Below are 23,353 nucleotides of genomic sequence, written 5' to 3' on the forward strand. Positions count from 1 at the left end.
TACAAGACCCTGCTAGGTAAAGTCCCCCCTTATCTCAGCTCGCTGGTCACCATAGCATCTCCCACCTGTAGCACACGCTCCAGCAGGTATATCTCTCTAGTCACCCCCAAAACCAATTCTTTCTTTGGCCGCCTCTCTTTCCAGTTCTCTGCTGCCAATGACTGGAACGAACTACAAAAATCTCTGAAACTGGAAACACTTATCTCCCTCACTAGCTTTAAGCACCAACTGTCAGAGCAGCTCACAGATTACTGCACCTGTACGTAGCCCACCTATAATTTAGCCCTATCAACTACCTCTTTCCCAACTGTATTTTATTTATTTATTTATTTTGCTCCTTTGCACCCCATTATTTTTATTTCTACTTTGCACATTCTTCCATTGCAAAACTACCATTCCAGTGTTTTACTTGCTATATTGTATTTACCTTGCCACCATGGCCTTTTTTCCTTTACCTCCCTTCTCACCTCATTTGCTCACATTGTATATAGACTTGTTTATACTTTATTATTGACTGTATGTTTGTTTTACTCCATGTGTAACTCTGTGTTGTTGTATCTGTCGAACTGCTTTGCTTTATCTTGGCCAGGTCGCAATTGTAAATGAGAACTTGTTCTCAACTTGCCTACCTGGTTAAATAAAGGTAAAATAAATAAATAAATAAAAATAAGCAGCATGAGTCCATGGCTCCATCCTGCCTGGTGTCAATGGTACAGCCTGGTGGCGGTGGTGTAATAGTGTGGGAAATGTTTTCCTGGCACATGTTAGGTCCCTCGATACAAACTGAGCAACATTTTAACGAGACATCTTGAAGAATCCATGCCCCTAATAATTCAGGCTGTTCTGGAGCAAACCCAGTACTAGATGAGTGTACCTAATAACCTGGCCGCTATATATTCCAGTCAAACATTTTGGACACATCTACTCATTCAAGGGTTTTTCTATATTTTACTGTTTTCTACATTGCAGAATAATAGTGAAGACATCAAACCTATGAAATAACCCATGGATTCATGTAGTAACCAACGCCCCATGAAAGAATGCCAAGAGTGTGCAAAGCTGTCAAGGAAAAGGATGAATTAAAAATATTTATTTATTTATATATATATAAAACAAAAAAACTAGGTTTTAAGTGAGAATAGGCATTGGTATGAATCCAAAGAAGATAGGAAATTCACATGAGCACCACATTGCCAACTCCACCCATGCTCTACCAAGGTTTTCCAGCACACAGCTTTGACCTACTACAGTAGCTATGTTGGTATTGTACGTCAAACTATGTGTAGGTAGGTTGCTTAGGATTCAAATATTCTCAAACAGACTAATTCATAGTCTGAGAGGTGTGCCCACAATAATGTGTTTTTTACCTTGTGCAAGATAAAGTATTGGATTCTTCACACACCAGAGTAAGACATTATCCCATTATGCTCTCTTTTCATGCTTTTTGTATTAAATGAAAGCAAGCTTTCCTTTTATACTTACAAGACCATCAGGTTTGATTTCTCTTGTAGTAATGTGGTGCCTGCCTGTATTTCCTTAAACCTTTACTTTAGCAAAACATGTCATTACATCTTTTAAATTCCTTTTTTGGTTAGTAGTTGCCCAACATAGCAGGGGATAGTGTGTTGGACACAGTAGCTCAGATAGATAGAGCATGTCTGCATTCCTGATTTCTGTAACTGTTAGATTACCTGTGTAATATTGACAAACTCAGAACCACTTGTGTTTCAAACATGGTCCTGTTTTATCAATTGCTGAGTTGAACAATGGACAGTTTATTTCCTCTGTCAAAATAATATGTAGCTTAAAGTTATGTTTGTACTTGTATTTATTTTTGCAACAAAGATGGTGATGCAACATTAACACATATTTACAATACGCGTATATCTAAAAATACATACAGCCAAATGACAGACATATATATATATATCTAGTGGTGTGGGGACTGTGCTTTGGCAAAGTGGGTGGGGTTATATCCTTCCTGTTTGGCCCTGTCGGGGGTATCATTGGATGGGGACACAGTGTCTCCTGACCCCTCCTCTCTCAGCCTCCAGTATTTATGCTGCAGTAGTTTATGTGTCAGGGGGTAGGGTTAGTTTGTTATATCTGGAGTACTTCTCCTGTCTTATTCGGTGTTCTGTGTGAATTTAAGTATGCTCTCTCCAATTCTCTTTCTTTCCCTCTTTCTTTCTCTCTCTCGTAGGACCTGAGCCCTAGGACCATGCCTCAGGACAACCTGGCATGATGACTCCTTGCTGTCCCCAGTATCCCTGGCCGTGCTGCTGCTCCAGTTTCAACTGTTCTGCCTGCGACTATGGAACCCTGGCCTGTTCACCGGACGTGCTGCCTGTCCCAGACCTGCTGTTTTCAACTCTCTAGAGACAGCAGGAGCGGCAGAGATACTCTGAATGATCGGCTATGAAAAGCCAACTGACATTTACTACTGAGGTACTGACTTGCTGCACCCTCGACCACTACTGTGATTATTATTATTTGACCATGCTGGTCATTTATGAACATTTGAACATCTTGGTCATGTTCTGTTATAATCTCCACACGGCACAGCCAGAAGAGGACTGGCCACCCCTCATAGCCTGGTTCCTCTCTAGGTTTCTTCCTAGGTTTTGGCCTTTCTAGGGAGTTTTTCCTAGCCACCGTGCTTCTACACCTGCATTGCTTGCTGTTTGGGGTTTTAGGCTTGGTTTCTGTACAGCACTTTGAGATATCAACTGATGTACGAAGCTCTATATAAATACATTTGATTTGATTTGATCATTGCTTGAAGCAAATTGGCGAGAGCAAGGAAACACAAACCTAAGTGAATGTTTACTATGTGATTACACAATGTATCTGGCTGGATGACTACAGGAGCGAGAAATGTGGATTAGCTGTTCAATGGAAGAGTTCTGAAATATTATTTCTCGTCAAGGCAAAATGTGACTGTGAGTATGTCATATTCATCAAACTCGGTGGAAATTACTTGGGCCACACAAAGGGGACAGCCCTGGTGCGTCAGATGAGAGCTGATTTGGAGGTAGTCATCAGAATGTTCTCAGAGAGAACGGTGGTCAACTCTGACATCACACAGTGGAGGAGTTGGATGTTCCAGTGGGAGGAGACCAGGCTGGTACACAGCAAGTCACCAAGCAATGATTCTGATGTTTTAACCTGGTGCAGTGTGTGGAGCCCCCTGACTATGTTTACTATATTACGTCTAGTCTATGAGATCAGGCTGGTAGACAGCAAGTCACCAAGCAATGATTCTGATATTGTTATTTTAACCTGGTGCAGTGTGTGGAGTCCCCTGACTATGTTTTACTTGTGGGTAGCGATTTCAGATTTTCTGTGAACACACTGAAAAGGAATTTGACACCTAAGTTGATCAGTCAGCACACATTTGGATTATAAATGTATAGACGGCAGGAGAGGGAGTTTATGCCGGAGCTGTCATTTATTCGACAAATGTTTGAAACAGCAATGCTGTCAGTCTGGTAAGCATGCACAACTGAGGTTCGGTTTACATGTGCGTTTGGGGTTCTTAATTTTATGCAGTTCAACATCGCTAACTTACTATATCTCAACAAACCCATTTGTTTTCTTGGCTATGGTTTGTGTTGTGGTCTTGGTTCTTCTTAGGAAATGTGGCATGAGGTTTGGCAATGTTAGTCCTGTCTGACATTACCATAGCTTGATCTGTGCAATGCAAATAAACATGATGAGTATTTTTATTTATCTGTTATTTTACCAGGTAAGATGTCTCAGAACACATTCTCATTTGCAGCAACAACCTGGGAAATAGTTACAGTGGAGGGGGATGAATGAGACAATTTAAAACTGGGTGACTGTGATGGCCAGATTGGGAATTTAGCCAGGACACCAGGGTTAACACCCCTACTCTTACGATAAGTGCCATGGGCTCTTTAATGAGCGTAGAGTCAGGAGACCCGTTTAACATCCCATCCGAAAGACAGCACCCCCTCAGGAATTGAGACATTTTTAGACCAGAGGAAAGAGTGCCTCCTACTGGCCCTCCAACACCACTTCCAGCAGCATCTGGTCTCCCATCCAGGGACTGACCAGGACCAAACCTGCTTAGCTTAAGAAGCAAGCCAGCAGTGGTATGCAGGGTGGTATGCTGCTGGCTATAAGTATGGTAGTTTCCCAAAGTTTGGTGGTTTTAGACTTAACGTAACTAACATTAACTAAATAGTAATGTTTTGTCTAAGAAAGTATGATATATTGTCGTGCAAGAACTGGCCATACACGTTAGCTAATGTTAAGTCTTACATTGGCTAAGGTTACTTAGCTAGCTAAAGTTAATTGGCTATAATAGCAGCCAAGGACATTAGCTAATTTATTTGTGCATCTTTGTTTGTGCTCTGGTTACATGTAAGTGTCTAGATCAGCAGTTTACACAAGATGATTTCAGCATTATGTGAAAAATCTTATTGGCAAAATATAGCTTGCTAGCTAGCGTTCCCTACTTATTGGTTAACTACCTAGCCAATGTTAGCTCTCACTTGACTGGTATAACATTATGTTAGCTAGCACATTCATCGGCTAGCTACATTTATTTGCCTCTTTGTTTGCTAGCTAGCGTTCTGCTGACTGGTGATAGCTAGCTACAGAGGCTAGCTGCTGGACTTTGTACAAGCAAGCTAATGTTAGCTAGGTAGCATTAGCTATTTAGCTACCTAGCTAATCAAAATATCTCTTTAAATGTATTGATTAACCTCAGCTATATGGTGGTATCGAAGCTATCTATATACAGTACTCTTGGTTTGTTCCATACACTTCTTATGACTGGCAGCATGGTGTTGTTAAAAGCAACTGACCCAGTGTTAGAACTCTGAGTTTCAGCTAAAAAATAGTTTAGCATTGTCCGAAATGCTACCAAAAGGTAGCACATCGTTGTTTCTTAACGGACAGAAATGTGCACGTGAGGCCGATTTGAAATTATAAATTTAACAAAAACTGTTAGTCAATCAGCCATTTTTTAAGTCCAATGGTCACTTTATGGAGGGTATAGCCTTGTTTTAATCTGCCATCTAGAATTTGACCTAGGTAGGCGCAAGAAAACACGCTTCACCATCTGGCAGTCCGACGGATGAATCAGGGTTTGGCGGGTGCCAGGAGAACGCTACCTGCCCCAATGCATAGTGCCAACTGTAAAGTTTGGGGGAGGAGGAATAATTTGTTGTTTTTCATGGTTCGAGCTAGGCCACTTAGTTCCAGAGATGGAAATCTTAATGCTACAGCATACAATTACATTCTAGACAATTCTGTGCTTCCAACTTAGTTTGGGGAAGGCCATTCCCTGTTTCAGCATGACAATGCCCCGGTGCACAAAGCTACGCCCATAAAGAAATGGTTTGTCGGGATCAGTGTGGAAGAACTTGACTGGCCTGCACAGAGTCCTGACCTCAACCCCATCGAACATCTTTGGGATGAATTAGAACGCCGACTGCGAGCCAGGCCTAATAGCCCAACATCAGTGCCAAACCTCACTAATGCTCTTGTGGCTGAATGGAAGCAAGCAAGCAATGTTCTAGTGGAAAGATTTCCCAGAAGAGTTGAGGTCAATATTGCAGCAAAGGGGTACCAACTCCATATGCATTGTGCATAGGGGCATTGTCATGCTGAAACAGGAAAAGGCCTTCCCCAAACTGTTGCCACGAAGTTGGAACTACAGAATTGTCTAGAATGTCATTGTATGCTGTAGCGTTAAGATTTCCCTTTACTAGAACTAAGGGGCATAGCCCAAACCATGAAAAACAGAGCTTGACATTGTGCATCGTGATCTTAGGCTCGTGTGCCCCTCTCACTCACTCACTCACTCAAAGCGTGTTCCCCTCCCTAACGGTGGCTGTGCCCCTGTCTCTGTGGCCGGTTGTCTCTGTGTCCTGCTAGTGGACCTGAAGGTTGACAGGCGTCGTCTGAAGCCCTCTCCAGAGAAGAAGTAGAGCAAGGGGTCGAAGCAGGAGTTGGAGGCAGCCAGACAGAGTGTCACCACCACACTCTTCTGCATGTACACCAGCTCCGAACAGGAAGTGGCAGTCTGGGACAGGAAGCTGAGGTGGACGGAGCGTTGGACGTGGTATGGCATGAAGCACAGCAGGAATGCTAGCATCACTATGACAATCATTCTGATGGCCTTAGACCCTGCCCCCTTCTGGCGCTGCGCAGTGTGTTGCCGTGACAGCAGAGCCCGGATAATCCCGGCATAGCACAGCAGGATGACCAAGAAAGGAAGCACGAAGCCCACGACCAATGAGAAGTAGTTGAGCATGATGAGCTTGCTAAGCCCGCCCCCTGTGCTGCGCTCTGGAGGCTCGAAGCACTTGGTCTTATTGGTGGCTGGGTCAAGGTGCTGACCAGTCATGAGGAAGGGGGAGGAGACAGTGCAGATGAACACCCAGATACAGACACACACCAGACGGGCGCGACGCTCTGAGACCAGGCGCAGGTTCTGCACGGGAAACACGATGGCGAGGAAGCGTGTGACGGACATGGCGGTCATGAAGAACACACTGCAGTAGAGGTTCACGTAGAGGGCATAGGACGAAACCCTGCACAGGAAGTCTCCCAGGTTCCACTGACCCTGAGGGAGAAGGTCAAAAACAACAAATCTATTTTAATAGCATCTCAAAGACCTGGATTCATTCAAAGGTGCTTTGTCGGCAATGTGCCTTTTAAAAGGCAATTTCTCCCGAAGTAAATTATCTGTAAAAGTCAAGTGAAATGCGCTTGTCGACAACTCACCTTTGACTGAGTTCGTCCAAAACGATGTTACAGAGCACAACCCCCCAAAAAACAAGAAGTAGAAATAGTCCTACCTTATTAACGTAGTAGAGGACCCGTAGCGGCAGCGTGGAGACACACAGCAGGTCGGACACGGCCAGGTTCAACATGTAGATGTGGAACGCAGAACGCTGACGGAACGTTTTAACCAGAACCAACAGGGCGAAACCATTACCGGCCAGGCCGAACACCGTGATGATAGAGTACACCGTAGAGTACACCTGGAGAGACAAACACCTGGTTACAGACAGTAGAATGCACCTGTTAAAACATAGATACCTGGTTACAGACAGAGTACACCTGGTAACACACAGATACACTTAGTTACAGACAGACAGTAGAATACACCTGGTAACACATAGATACACCTGGTTACAGACAGACAGTAGAAAACACCTGGTAACACATACAGTAGATACACCTGGTTACAGACAGAACGTAGAATGTGGCAGGGCTTGCAAACCATTGCAGATTACAAAGGGAAGCACAGGCGAGAGCTGCCCAGTCACACAAGCCTACCAGACAAACTAAACTAGCTCTACGCTCGCTTCGAGGCATATAACACTGAAACATGCATGAGAGCACCAGCTGTTCCGGAAGACTATGTGATCGCGCTCTCCGCAGCCGATGTAAGACCTTTAAACAGGTCAACATTCACAAGGCCAGACGGAATACCAGGACGTGAACTCCGAGCATGAGCTGACTAACTGGCAAGAATCTTTTCTAATATTTGGGTGAAGGAGAAGCTGGGAAGGCTTGGGCGAATAGCTGCAGGGGAGACGTAGCTGTTGGCCGGGGTTGGAGTAGCCAGGAGGAAGGCATGGCCAGCCGTTGAGAAATGCTTATTGAAATGTTCGATTATCATGAATTTATCAGTGGTGACAGTGTTATCTAGCCTCAGTGCAGTTGGCAGCTGGGAGGAGCTGCTCTTGTTCTCCATGGACTTTACAGTGTCCAAAACTTTTTGGAGGTAGAGCCACAGGACCCTGCTTGAAAAAGCTAGCGTTTGCTTTCCTGACTAACTGCGTGTATTGGTTCCTGACTTCCCTGAACAGTTGCATATTTTGGGGACTATTCAATGCTATTGCAGTCTACCACAGGATGCTTTTGTGCTGGTCAAGGGCAGTCAGGTCTGGAGTGAACCAAGGGCTGTATCTTTTCTTGGTCCTGCATTTTTTGAACGGGGCATGCTTATCTAAGATGGTGAGGAAATTACTTTTAAAGAATGACCAGGCATCCTCGACTGACGGCATGAGGTCAATTTCCTTCCAGGATACCAGGTCGATTGGAAAGGCCTGCTTGCAGAAGTGTTTTAGGGAGCGTTTGACAGTGATGAGGGGTGATCGTTTGACCGCCCCATAGCGGACACAGCCAATGAGGCAGTGATCGCTGAGATCCTGATTGAAAACAGCGGAGGTGTATTTGGAGGGCCAGTTGGTCAGGATAATATCTATGAGGGTGCCCATGTTTATGGATTTAGGGTTGTACCTGGTGGGTTCCTTGATGATTTGTGTGAGATTGAGGGCATCTAGCTTAGATTGTAGGACTGCCGGAGTGTTAAGCATATCCCAGTTTAGGTCGCCTAACAGAACAAACTCTGAAGCTAGATGGGGGGTGATCAATTCACAAATGGTGTCCAGGGCACAGCTGGGTGCGGAGGGGGGTCTATAACAAGCGGCAACAGTGAGAGACTTATTTCTGGAGAGGGTTAATTTTTAAAATTAGAAGTTCAAACTGTTTGGGTATAGACCTGGAAAGTATGACAGAACTTTGCAGGCTATCTCTGCAGTAGATTGCAACTCCTCCTCCTTTGGCTGTTCTATCTTGATGGAAAATGTTGTAGCTGGGTATGGAAATCTCAGAATTGTTGGTGGCCTTCCTAAGCCAGGATTCAGACACGGCAAGGACATCAGGGTTGGCGGAGTGTGCTAAAGCAGTGAGTAAAACAAACTTAGGGAGGAGGCTTCTGATGTTGACATGCATGAAATCAAGGTTTTTTTTTATCACAGAAGTCAACAAATGAGGGTGCCTGGGGACACGCAGGGCCTGGGTTTACCTCCACATCACCCGAGGAACAGAGGAGGAGTAGGATGAGGGTACGGCTAAAGGCTATCAAAACTGGTTGCCTAGAGCGTTGGGGACAAAGAATAAAAGGTGCATATTTCTGGGCATGGTAGAATATATTCAGGGCATAATGTGCAGACAGGGGTATGGTGGGGTGCGGGTACAGCGGAGGTAAGCCCAGGCACTGAGTGATGATAAGAGAGGTTGTATCTCTGGATAAGCTGGTTATAATGGGTGAGGTCACCGCATGTGTGGGAGATGGGACAAAGGAGGTATCCGATGTATAATGAGTGGGACTAGGGGCTCCATTGTAAACTAAAACAATGATAACTAACCTAAACAACAGTATACAAGGCATATTGACATATGAGAGAGACATACAGCAAGGCATAAAGTAACCACAGGTGTTGATTTGGAGAGCTAGCTAAGACAACAACGGGTGAGACAACAACAGCTAATCAGCTAAAACAACAACAGGTCAAATGGGGATGAATGGGCAGAGAGGGTCGGTTAACTACACACAGAGCCTGAGTTAGCGGCTGGGGACAACAGACATAAAAACTTTTTTTTTTAAATAAATATATTTGGTCAAATCACACCAAGACAGTCTTGAAGAGGGCACGAAAAAACCTATTCATCCTCAGGAGACTGAAAAGATTTAGCATGGGTCCTCAGATCCACAAAAGGTTCTACAGCTGCACCATCGAGAGCATCCTGACTGGTTGCATCACTGCCTGGTATGGCAACTGCTCGGCCTCCGACCACAAGGCACAACAGAGGGTAGTGCGTACGGCCCAGTACATCACTGAGGCCAAGCTTCCTCTCATCCAGGACCTCTACACCAGGCGGTGTCAGAAGAAGGCCCTCAATATTGTCAAATACTCCAGCCACCCTAGTCATAGACTGTTCTCTCTGCTACCGCATGGCAAGCGGTACCGGAGCGCCAAGCCTTCGAAAAAGCTTCTACCTCAGAGCAATAAGGCTCCTGAACATCTAATCAAATGGCTACTCAGACTATTTGCATTGCTTCCCCTCTTTTACACTGCTGCTACTCTCTGTTGTTATCATCTATGCATAGTCACTCTACCCACATGTACATATTACCTCAACTAACTGGTGTCCCTGCACATTGACTATGTACCGGTACCCCCTGTACATTGTTATTTTACTGCTGCTCTTTAATTACTTGATTTCTTATTCTTATTCTTATTTTTTTAACTGCATTTTTGGTTAGGGGCTCGTAGGTAAGCATTTCACTGTAAGCGTTTACCTGTCATATACGGCACATGTGACTAATACAATTTGGATTTGAATACACCTGGTAACACATACAGTAGATTTACCTGTTTACCTGTCCCGTACAGACTCGGGAGAGACAACGGTTGAGAGCCGCGTTTCCTCCGAAACACAACCCAACCAAGCCGCTCTGCTTCTTGACACAATGCCAGCCGCATCAATGTGTCAGAGGAAACACCGTACACATGGGGACCGTGTCAGCATGCACTGCGCCCGGCCACCCACAGGAGTCGCTAGTGCGTGATGGGACAAGGACATCTCTTCCGGCCAAAACCTTCCCTAACCCAGACTACACTGGACCAATTGTGCGCCGCCCCATGGGTCTCCCAGGCACGACCGACTGCGACAGAGCCTGTACTCGAACCCTGAATCTCTAGAGGCACAGCTGCACTTAGACCACTGTGCCACTCGAGAGATAGCATGTAAATACACCTGGTAACGCATACAGTACATACACATGGTTACAGACTGAATGTAGAATACACCTGGTAACCTTTTTACCCTTATTTTACCAGGTCATTTGACAGAGAGCATTCTCATTTACAGCAACAACCTTCTGGGTAGAGGGGTATGAATGAGTCAATTGGAAGGTGGGGATGATAAGGTTGCCATGGTTGTATGAGGGCCAGATTGAGAATTTAGCCAGGACACCGGGGATAACACACCTACTTTTACAATAAGCGCCATGGGAAGTTTTGTGACCACAGACAGTGAGGTCACCCGTTTAACGTCCCATCCGAAAGACATCGCCCTACACAGGATAATGTCCCCAATCACTGCCCGAGGGCATTGGGATATGTTTCTTTAGACCAGAGGAAAGAGTACCTACTACTGGCCCTCCGAGACCACTTCCAGCAGCATCTGGTCTAACCATTCCACATGCTGAGCACTCTGCGGTCCAAATCATTGCAAAACCATTTCAATTGGGTTGAGGTCGGGTGATTGTGGAGGCCAGGTCATCTGATTCAGCACTCCATCACTCTCCTTCTTGGTCAAATAGCCTTTTTATTTATTTTTTATTTTTATTTCACCTTTGTTTAACCAGGTAGGCTAGTTGAGAACAAGTTCTCATTTGCAACTGCGACCTGGCCAAGATAAAGCATAGCAGTGTGAACAGACAACAACACAGAGTTACACATGGAGTAAACAATAAACAATAAACAAGTCAATAACATAGTAGAAAAAAAGAATCTATATACATTGTGTGTAAAAGGCATGAGGAGGTAGGCAATAAATAGGCCATAGGAGTGAATAATTACAATTTAGCAGAAACTCCCTCTCCCGGATCCGGGAGAATTGTCATCAACTGACACTAATTAGCATAATGCAACGGACAAAAAATATTACTAGAAAATATTCATATTCATGAAATCACAAGTGAAATATATTGAAACACAGCTTAGCCTTTTGTTAATCACCCTGTCATCTCAAATTTTGAAATTATGCTTTACAGCCAAAGCAAGACAAGCATTTGTGTAAGTTTATCGATAGCCTAGCATAGCATTATGCCTAGCTAGCAGCAGGCAACCTGGTCACGAAAATCAGAAAAGCAATCAAATTAAATCGTTTACCTTGGATGAGCTTCGGATGTTTTCACTCACGAGACTCCCAGTTAGATAGCAAATGTTCCTTTGTTCCATAAAGATTATTTTTGTAGCCGAAATAACTCCGTTAGTACTTCACGTTTGGCTGAGAATTCGACCGGAAATTGCAGTCACAACAACGTCGAAAAAGATTCCAAATTAGCTCCATAATATCGACAGAAACATGGCAAACGTTGTTTATAATCAATCCTCAAGGTGTTTTTCAAATATCTATTCAATAATATATCACCCAGGACAGCTGTATTTTCAGTAAGACCGGGAGGAAAAATAGCTACCTCTGTCTATTACACAATAATTACTCTGAGAGCCCTCAGCCGGACTCTTACATAATGTAGTCGTTTACGCTCATTCTTGAACATAAAGGCGTGAAACTACGTCAAAATGCTGTAGACACATTGGGGAATACGTAGAAAAACGAATCTGGTTGATAGCCCATTCACTGCTCAATAGGGACGCATCGGAATGCAGACCTTTCAAAACATGAGTCACTTCCTGATTGGATTTTTCTCAGGCTTTCGCCTGCAATATCGGTTCTGTTATACTCACAGACAATATTTTTACAGTTTTGGAAACTTTAGAGTGTTTTCTATCCTAAGCTGTCTATGATATGCATATTCTAGCATCTTGTCCTGACAAAATAGCCCGTTTACTTTGGGAACGGGTTAGGGTTTTCAAAAATGAAAATAGTGCCCCCTAGTTTCAAAAGATTAACACTGGAGAGATAAATGATCAGATGAACATGTGCAGGTAGAGATACTATTGTGCAAAAGAGCAGAAAAGTAAATAAATAAAAACAGTATGGGGATGAGGTAAATTGGGTGGGCTATATACCGATGGACTATGTACAGCTGCAGCGATCGGTTAGCTGCTCAGATAGCAGATGTTTAAAGTTGGTGAGGGAGATAAAAGTCTCCAACTTTACAGAGCCTAGAGGTGTGTTTTGGGTTATCGTCCTGTTGAAAAACAAATGACAGTCCCACTAAGCGCAAATCAGATGGGATGGTGTATCACTGCAAAATGCTGTGGTAGTCATGCTGATTAAGTGTGCCTAGAATTCTAAATAAATCACCAAGTGTCACCAGCAAAGCACCATCACACCTCCTACTCTGCTTCATGGTGGGATCCACACCTGTTGAGATCATCCATTCACCCACTCTGCGTCTCACAAAGACACGACAGTTGGAACCAAAAATCTCAAATTTGAACTCATCAGACCAAAGGACAGATTTACACTGTCCATTGTTTGTGTTTCTTGGCCCAAGAAAGTCTCTTCTTATTATTAGTGTCCTTTAGTAGTGGTTTCTTTGCAGCAATTCAACCATGAAGGCCTGATTCACGCAGTCTCCTCTGAACAGCTGATGTTGAGATGTGTCTGTTACTTCAACTCTGCGAAACATTTATTTGGGCTGAAATCTGAGGTGCAGTTAATAACTATAATGAACTTATCCTCTGCAGCAAAGGTAACTTTTGATGTCTTCACTATTATTCTACAATAGTAAAAATAAAGAAAAACCATTCAATTCAACCACCCCACTGTTGACTGGTACTGGACTTCGGTGAGTAAATAAACCTCCTCTACCCTCCTTTCTATTGGTGAACGTACAAATCACTGGAGAACAAACTGGATGAGATCCATTCCTATCAATGGTACCTGAAGAACTGATATATTTCTCGGAGTCGTGGCTGATCAATGACATGGATAATATACATCTAGCTGGACCGAATGGAAGCCTCGGGCTCAAGGGGGGGGGGGGGGGGGGTGCGTATCTTGTTACCAACAGTTGGTGCACAATCTCTAAAATTAAAGAAGTCTCAAGGATCTCTTCGCCTGAGTCAGAATAACTCATGAAAAGATGTAGATCATATTATTTAGCAAGAAAGTTATCTATATTTTTCATAGCTATTTATTTACCATCACTAACCGACGCTGGCACTAAGACCACACTCAACAGTACTGTGCAGCCGTCTTCATCGACCTGGTCAAGGCTTTTCACTCAGTCAATCACCATATTCTTATCACCAGACTCAGCAGCCTCGGTTTTTTATCTCAGTTCACTGGTCACGATGGCAACACCCACCCGTAGCTCGAGCTCCAGCAGGTGTATCTCACTGATCATCCCCAAAGCCAACACCTCATGTGGCCGCCTTCCTTTCTCTCTGCTGCCTGTGACTGGAACAAATTGCAAAAATCGCTGAAGTTGGAGACTTTTATCTCCCTCACCAACTTTAAACATCTGCTATCTGAGCAGCTAACCGATCGCTGCAGCTGTACATAGTCCATCGGTATATAGCCCACCCAATTTACCTACCTCATCCCCATACTGTTTTTATTTATTTACTTTTCTGCTCTTTTGCACACCAGTATCTCTACCTGCACATGACCATCTGATCATTTATCACTCCGGTATTAATCTGCTAAATTGTAATTATTCGCCTACCTCCTCATGCCTTTTGCACACAATGTATATAGACTCTTTTTTTTTTCCTACTGTGTTATTGACTTGTTTATTGTTTACTCCATGTGTAACTCTGTGTTGTTGTCTGTTCACACTGCTATGCTTTATCTTGGCCAGGTCGCAGTTGCAAATGAGAACTTGTTCTCAACTAGCCTACCTGGTTAAATAAAGGTGAAGTTAAAAAATAAAAATAAATAAAATGCATACAAAGCTCTGCATTTGGAAAATCTGTCTATAGCTCTATACTCCTTATTCCCGCTCACAACCAAAGACTCAAACAGGAAATTCCAGTGACGCGCACAATAATGAAGTAATCTGAATAAGCGGATGCTAAGCTACAGGACTGTTTCGCTAGCACAGACTTTAATATGTTCCGGGATTCATCCAAAGGCATTGAGGAGTTTACCACATCAGTCACCGGCTTAATTTGTATTTGATTTTATTATGGATCCCCATAAGATCCCCATTACTCTTCCTGGGGTCCAGCAAAATTAAAGTTGTTTTTCCAAAACATTACAGTACATTCACAGATTTCATAACACACTGTGTGTCCTCAGGCTCCTACTCCACCACTACCACATATCTACACAACAAAATCTGTGTGTACATGTGTGTATAGTGCATATGTTATCGTGTGTGTGTATACATGTGTCTGTGCCTACGTTTGTGTTTCTTCACAGTCCCTGCTGTTCAGAAGGTATCTGTTTTTTAAAATCTGATTCTACTGCTTGCATCAGTTATTTGATGTGGAATAGAGTTCCATGTAGTCATGGCTCTATGTAGTACTGTGCACCTCCCATAGTCTGTTCTGGACTCGGGGACTGTGAAGAGACCTCTGGTGACATGTCTTGTGGGGTATGCATGGGTGTCCAAGCTGTACGCCAGCAGCTCAAACAGACAGCTTGGTGCATTCAACATGTCAATACCTCTCATAAATACAAGTAGTGATGAAGTCAATCTCTCCTCCACTTTGAGCCAGGAGAAATTGACATGCATATTATTAATATTAGCTCTCTGTGTACATCCAAGGGCCAGCCTAGCTGCCCTGTTCTGAGCAAATTGCAGTTTTCCTAAGTCCCTCTTTGAGGCACCTGACCACACGACTGAACAGTAGTCCAGGTGAGACAAAACTAGGGCCTGTAGGACCTACCGTGTGTATTGTGCTGTTAAGAAGGTATAGCAACGCTTTATTATGGACAGACTTCTCCCCATTTTAGCTACTGTTGTATCAATATGTTTTGACCATGACAGTTTACAATCCAGGGTTGATCCAGGGTTACTTCAAACATGTTACCTGTTGAAATTGCTGTACAATATGATCTTGTTGCCATTTGATGCACATTCAGATGTCATAAATCAGCACTGCAGAGCTCTCCCTGTACTATGCTGTACCTTGTAACACACTGCTTCTGTTAGATACCACTAACCAATCAATCTCTCTCATTGCACAGCTTTCCCATAGCATAGAAGTATATCAATGAGCGGGCATCCACCCTTTGCGTGATGCATGGACGAAAGGGGGAGCGGGGGGCAGACAGGCAGGCAGACAGACAGATATGGTTACCTGGTTACGGAAGTCATCGATAGACAGACAGTTGGTAGTGTTGTCCCTCAGAGTCACGTTGTCAAACTCCGCTAGATGCATGTCTGCATGTCTGGAACACACAGACAGACAGTATAAAAAGAGAGGAAGACAGACAGACAGTATAAAAAGAGAGGAAAACAGCCAGACAGTATGAGAAGAGAAGAAAACACATTTCTACAGAGTTCAGGTACGCCCCTGCATGAAAGAAAAGAACATTGGAGGAGTTTTCAAGGAATCCCGTACTAGGGCAGAACCAGGAAGCCTTCCAGTACTACAGTAATACAGAGTAGTTTTATTTTTGCTTTGATGGCAACCTACAAAACATGTGTTATCTAAGCTTTGTTTGTCGTAAAGCTTTGCTGTTTATGAAGCAGATACTAATCTGATAATTTTCTGTTGATTTTCCTTCAGTTCTCAGGAGAAGAGATTCCACAGAACACCAACAGAGCCCTCCACATTGTTACAAAATTTTAGAGGCACTCGGCGATGCGGTATGGAGCTGGATTTAGCCTCAGGATGACTCTGGGGCCTTCGCAATTGCGTCACACAATCCACACCTAGCCACTGAAACTACGCTCCGGGATAAAGCATAAATTGGCTTTAACTCTCCCTGCTGCAGAGAATACCACAGAACACCCTAACCCTCCCTGCTGCAGACAATAAGATAACAGTTATTGGGTCAGGACTGTTCTGACAGTCCCAGTAATTGGGTCAGGACTGTTATGTTCTGTTAGTACCAGCTATTGGGTCAGGACTGTTATGTTCTGTCAGTACCAGCTATTGGTTCAGAACTGTTATGCTCTGTCAGTACCAGCTATTGGGTCAGGACTGTTCTCACAGTACCAGCATTTGGGTCAGAACTGTATGTTCTGTCAGTACCAGCTATTGGTTAGGACTGTTCTGACAGTACCAGCTATTGGTTCAGGACTGTTCTGACAGTACCAGCTATTGGTCAGGACTGTTCTGACAGTACCAGCTACTGGGTCAGGACTGTTATGTTCTGTTAGTACCAGCTATTGGGTCAGGACTGTTATGTTCTGTCAGAACCAGCTATTGGGTCAGGACTGTTATGTTATGTCAGTACCAGCTATTGGTTCAGAACTGTTATGTTCTGTCAGTACCAGCTATTGGGTCAGGATTGTTCTCACAGTACCAGCATTTGGGTCAGAACTGTATGTTCTGTCAGTACCAGCTATTGGTTAGGACTGTTCTGACAGTACCAGCTATTGGTTCAGGACTGTTCTGACAGTACCAGCTATTGGTCAGGACTGTTCTGACAGTACCAGCTACTGGGTCAGGACTGTTATGTTCTGTTAGTACCAGCTATTGGGTCAGGACTGTTATGTTCTGTCAGAACCAGCTATTGGGTCAGGACTGTTATGTTCTGTCAGTACCAGCTATTGGTTCAGAACTGTTATGTTCTGTCAGTACCAGCTATTGGGTCAGGACTGTTCTCACAGTACCAGCATTTGGGTCAGAACTGTATGTTCTGTCAGTACCAGCTATTGGTTAGGACTGTTCTGACAGTACCAGCTATTGGTTCAGGACTGTTCTGACAGTACCAGCTATTGGTTCAGGACTGTTCTGACAGTACCAGCTATTGGTCAGGACTGTTCTGACAGTACAAGGTATTGGGTCAGGACTGTTCTGACAGTACCAGCTATTGGGTCAGGACTGTTCTGTCAGTACCAGCTATTGGGTCAGGACTGTTCTGACAGTACCAGCTATTGGTTCAGGACTGTTCTGACAGTACCAGCTATTGCGTCAGAACTTTTACGTTCTGTCAATATCAGTTATTGGGTCAGGACTGTTCTGTCAGTACCAGCTATTGGGTCAGGACTGTTCTGACAGTACCAGCTATTGGGTCAGGACTGTTCTGTCAGTACCAGCTATTGGGTCAGGACTGTTCTGACAGTACCAGCTATTGGTTCAGGACTGTTCTGACAGTACCAGCTATTGCGTCAGAACTTTTACGTTCTGTCAATATCAGTTATTGGGTCAGGACTGTTCTGTCAGTACCAGCTGAAAAACATCCTGCTAGTAGCTATGTCAAACACATCACTTCACTTTTCAATTGATTTCACCTCTAAGATTACAGTTAAGCTTGTCACTAACTGGCTGGGAAATATAAGACACTGACAAACATCCTGTTTGTGTGTGTGTGCGCCCATGCGTGTGTGTCTAATATGTGTATGAACATGACGTCTCGTGACTGAAGTTTCTGCCAAAAAGGTTACCAAGTGAAGTTATACAAATATCCAGCAGGTCAGAGAAGTGAAAGTGCTTCAAGTATTTAGATCTGCACCCTATCCCCAGCAGCATACCACCCATACCACTGCTGGCTTGGTCCTGGTCAGTCTTATTGAGAATTGTCCAGACCATGTATGTTAATTATTAATTGTAGAAGAGCTAGTAAGATGGGTGCACTCTATATGTGCTCTGGGTCATTAGACACCATTAGACATGCACCTGTCTGGGGTGTGGACACGACTGGTTATTCCTGTAACGGTGTTATGGCCTAATTTGGACTGTTGCTATGGTCCTACATGCATGAAGCTGTCTTAAGGCGAGTACATGTCTGTATTTTTGAACTAATGGTGTGGCTCTACAGTTTCCATGCCCTAATATGAAACCAAACTAAAATGAATGCAAGGCAATAAGATAACGGTGGCTAAATGCCAGAGGGGAGGAGTCATTAAGAGGAGTTACTATTGGTGTGACGTAACGAGGAAGAATGTATAACAAGTACGTGCCAAGACTGAACCAGCTCGACTTTTATTATGCTGTAATAAAAGTCTATTTGAACTCACAGGCTCCAGTATTTGAGAAATATGATTGACTATATATTTCCACCACAGTCTCTAGATGGGAGACCGGATGCTGATGGTAGTGGTGTTGGAGGGCCAGTCTCTAGATGGGAAACCAGATGCTGCTGGTAGTGGTGTTGGAAGGCCAGTCTCTAGATGGGAAACCAGATGCTGCTGGTAGTGGTGTTGGAGGGCCAGTCTCTAGATGTGAAACCAGAAGCTGCTGGAAGTGGTGTTGGAGGGCCAGTCTCTAGATGGGAAACCAGATGCTGCTGGTAGTGGTGTTGGAAGGCCAGTCTCTAGATGGGAAACCAGATGCTGCTGGTAGTGGTGTTGGAAGGCCAGTCTCTAGATGGGAAACCAGATGCTGCTGGTAGTGGTGTTGGAAGGCCAGTCTCTAGATGGGAAACCAGATGCTGCTGGTAGTGGTGTTGGAGGGCCAGTCTCTAGATGGGAAACCAGAAGCTGCTGGAAGTGGTGTTGGAGGGCCAGTCTCTAGATGGGAAACCAGATGCTGCTGGTAGTGGTGTTGGAAGGCCAGTCTCTAGATGGGAAAACAGATGCTGCTGGTAGTGGTGTTGGAGGGCCAGTCTCTAGATGTGAAACCAGAAGCTGCTGGAAGTGGTGTTGGAGGGCCAGTTTCAAGATGGGAGACCAGAAGCTTCTGGAAGTGGTGTTGGAGGGCCAGACTCTAGATGGGAGACCAGAAGCTTCTGGAAGTGGTGTTGGAGGGCCAGTTTCTAGATGGGAGACCAGAAGCTTTTGGAAGTGGTGTTGGAGGGCCCGTTTCTAGATGGGAGACCAGAAGCTTCTGGAAGTGGTGTTGGAGGGCCAGTCTCTAGATGGAAGACCAGAAGCTGCTAGAAGTGGTGCTGGAGCGCCAATTTCTAGATGAGAGACCAGAAGCTGCTAGAAGTGGTGTTGGAGCGCCAATTTCTAGATGAGAGACCAGAAGCTTCTGGAAGTGGTGTTGGAGGGCCAGTTTCTAGATGGGAGACCAGAAGCTGCTGGAAGTGGTGTTGAAGGGCCAGTAGGAGGTACTATTTCTGGTCTAAAGAAACATATCCTAGGGCAGTGATTGGGGACATTGCCCTGTGTAGGGTGCAGTCTTTCGGATGGGACGTTAAGCGGTTGTCCTGACTCTCTGTGGTCACTAAAGATCCCATGGCACGTATTGTAAGAGTAGAGGCGTTAACCCTGGTGTACTAGCTAAATTCCCAAACTGGCCCGCATACGATCATGGCTACCTAATCATCACCAGCTTACAACTGTCTCATTCATTATCCTTCCTCTCCCCTGTAAATATTCCCCAAGTCGTTGCAGTTGACAAGGGTTCATAGGGAAAACATAATAACATAATAATAACATAATAAGATAATAAGACAAATATTGTAAAAACTTGTAGAAAGTGTACTGAGAGATCAATGATCATCTGTCCACTACATGAACTATACACGACAGAACACTGTCAACTTCAATGTTAGCTGTAGTCCAGAACACTGGTCCTCCTGGTAGTTCAACTACAATGTTAGCCGTAGGCCAGAACACTGGTCCTCCTGGTAGTTTAACTACAATGTTAGCTGTAGTCCAGAACACCGGTCCTCCTGGTAGTTTAACTACAATGTTAGCTGTAGTCCAGAACACTGGTCCTCCTGGTAGTTTAACTACAATGTGTCTGTAGTCCAGAACACTGGTCCTTCTGGTAGTTTAACTACAATGTTAGCTGTAGGCCAGAACACTGGTCCTCCTGGTAGTTCAACTACAATGTTAGCTGTAGTCCAGAACACTGGTCCTCCTGGTAGTTTAACTACAATGTGTCTGTAGTCCAGAACACTGGTCCTTCTGGTAGTTTAACTACAATGTTAGCCGTAGGCCAGAACACTGGTCCTCCTGGTAGTTTAACTACAATGTTAGCTGTAGTCCAGAACACTGGTCCTCCTGGTAGTTTAACTACAATGTGTCTGTAGTCCAGAACACTGGTCCTTCTGGTAGTTTAACTACGATGTTAGCTGGAGGCCAGAACACTGGTCCAACTGGTAGTTTAACTACAATGTTAGATGTAGTCCAGAACACTGGTCCTCCTGGTAGTTTAACTACAATGTTAGTTGTAGTCCAGAACACTGGTCCAACTGGTAGTTTAACTACAATGTTAGCTGTTGTCCAGAACACTGGTTCTCCTGGTAGTTTAACTACAATGTTAGCTGTAGTCCAGAACACTGGTCCTCCTGGTAGTTTAACTACAATGTTAGCTGTAGTCCAGAACACTGGTCCTCCTGGTAGTTTAACTACAATGTTAGCTGTAGTCCAGAACACTGGTCCAACTGGTAGTTTAACTACAATATTAGCTGTAGGCCAGAACACTGGTCCTCCTGGTAGTTTAACTATAATGTTAGCTGTCGTCCAGAACACTGGTCCTCCTGGTAGTTTAACTACAATGTTAGCTGTAGTCCAGAACACTGGTCTTCCTGGTAGTTTAACTACAATGTTAGCTGTAGTCCAGAACACTGGTCCAACTGGTAGTTTAACTACAATGTTAGCTATTGTCCAGAGCACTGGTCCTCCTGGTAGTTTAACTTCAATGTTAATGTTATTTATTTTCTGCTCTGGTACCCTGGAATGTTCCTCTACAGGGACTAGCTCCAACTCCTGGTAAAGAGAATGTCTTGGTTCCATCAATACCTTGTGGGCTTTTTCTATCAAAAATTCCCTCCAGACCTGACTGTTTGACCCCTAGCACCTTCATAAATGACCTCCAGACCTGACTGCTTGACCCCCTAGCACCTAAATAAATGTCCTCCAGACCTGACTGCTTGATCCCTAGCACCTTACTAGCAAAGCTAACAATTTTTCGTAACATTCTTAAAGCGCCAATCATTAGTTGAAACAATAACAAAGCCGTCTCCCCAACACTGTTTCAGTAAAAAGCAGGGGGATGGGCCTGGAGAAATAGAACCACTATCAAATTCAAAGACACAGGTATGGATGCAAGGACTGACCATGATATCAACAGTATAGGTTTAACAATATGTTGAGACTATATAGATGTCTTTACATTTGCTTTTGTTTATAAACATTGGAGTAAAACAAGCTAATATTTTGGGTTCTGATGAGGTACGATTGTAGAACTAAGCTCATGAGGCACTTATAAGTTATATTCTTCAAGAATCAATGGGAATATACAGTATCATTAATTTTTATGTCCAAAAATGGATGCAGCAACTGCTGATTGCCACTCTAAGGTCTGAGTTCAGCTCCAGCTCTCTGATAACAGAGTTTTGCTCTCTGCTGTAAAACCACCAATCAGATATCAGCAGGGTTCTGCTCACTAGTGTATGGACGTGTGCTCATGAAAGACCAGGCCAATTCCAAATGCCTAGCATTTGGCAGACCGTACCCAATACACATCTTCTCTCCCTGTGTATTTTCCCCTTTGTGAATAACTTATCTCTATTTCAAGGAGAACATGTCATGTTTGTATCATTATGTAGGGAACATTATGGCCTGAACAATGACCTACCTTTCCCGGTTGTACAAGGGATTTATATTTTCAAAACAATACTGAAGATGGTTCTTCTCCCTCCTCAAGAGAGGTTCAGTTTGAGAGGTCCAGCAGGATAAGGGAGGCTGAGAGAGAGAGAGAGAAAGAGAGAAAGAGAGAGGTTCAGCAGAATAAGGGAGGCTGAGAGAGAGAGAGAGAAAGAGAGAAAGAGAGAGGTTCAGCAGAATAAGGGAGGATAAGACAGACAGACAGACAGACAGACAGACAGACAGACAGACAGACAGACAGACAGACAAGTCTTGGTATCGTACATAGGTGTGAAGGGCCACAGTTCAGCATTATAGATAGACAGTAAAAGTATGTTCAACATTGTTCAACATATGATAGTAAAATGACACGTTGCCGCATTGCTGTATAACCACCAATTAGATATCAACAGGGTTATGCTCTCTGCTGTAAAACCACCAATCAGATATCATCATCTGAACACATCTTTGTTGTCTGTCTGTCTGTCTGTCTGTCTGTCTGTTCAAGAAGGGCAGCTCAATCAATGGTAAATATGAAGTAACTCATTTAATTCCATTCCGTATACAGAGGTTTGTTCATATAAACAGAGAGTTTCTTACCGTAACCTGCAGAATATTGCCTGATAGATGACAGAACCTGCTGCTCTGCTTCAGCCTCTGAGTACTGCTGCTGTGGGATACACTCAGACTTCTCTCTCTCTCTCTCTCTCTCTCTCTCTCTCTCTCTCTCTCTCTCTCTCTCTCTCTCTCACATGTTTTCTCGGACTCTCTGTGTTTTTGTTGTAATAATGTTGAGTGATGATGCCTGTTGGAGGGAGCGAGACCACACAGTAACATCAATAAAGTTCTTTACAGTAAATTGATGATGACCTCAGCATCTGTTATTATAGCAGATAATCCCATGTCAATAATCTCCTGCAACACACACTTCTAGAGAAGAAGAATGAAAAGACAAGATGTCCAGTGTGTGAGGGCATCATCAATTTACTGTAAATATCTTTATGGATGTCCCCTCCCTCCCTTTGCCAGCCAGTCAACCAGTCAGTCAGTCAACCAGTCAAGCAGCCAGCCAGTTAGCGAGTCAAGCAGCCAGTCAGTCAGCCAGTCAGCCATTCAAGCAGCCAGCTATCCAGTCAGCCAGTCTGTCAGTAAAGAAGACAGCCAGCCAGTCAGAAAGTCAGTCAGTCTGTCAAGCAGCCAGTCAGCCTCTTCACA

The 23,353-nt window shown here is 44.1% G+C and overlaps 1 protein-coding gene across 1 annotated transcript; it reads right to left on the bottom strand.

The window, feature by feature from the left end:
* Nucleotides 1-1,810: 1,810 nt before the first annotated feature.
* LOC139366110 (cysteinyl leukotriene receptor 1) lies at nucleotides 1,811-22,851 on the bottom strand. The gene is made up of 5 exons (XM_071103211.1): nucleotides 22,739-22,851; nucleotides 22,131-22,237; nucleotides 15,786-15,876; nucleotides 6,837-7,022; nucleotides 1,811-6,601 (listed from the first exon to the last, which is right to left on the bottom strand). Exons 3-5 carry the CDS (start codon nucleotides 15,864-15,866, stop codon nucleotides 5,834-5,836), a joined length of 1,035 nt encoding a protein of 344 aa, XP_070959312.1. The 5' UTR covers nucleotides 15,867-15,876; nucleotides 22,131-22,237; nucleotides 22,739-22,851; the 3' UTR covers nucleotides 1,811-5,833.
* Nucleotides 22,852-23,353: the final 502 nt, after the last annotated feature.

This window comes from Oncorhynchus clarkii, chromosome 14 (assembly GCF_045791955.1).
Source record: "Oncorhynchus clarkii lewisi isolate Uvic-CL-2024 chromosome 14, UVic_Ocla_1.0, whole genome shotgun sequence".
In the NCBI taxonomy this organism is placed as follows: Eukaryota; Metazoa; Chordata; class Actinopteri; order Salmoniformes; family Salmonidae; genus Oncorhynchus; species Oncorhynchus clarkii.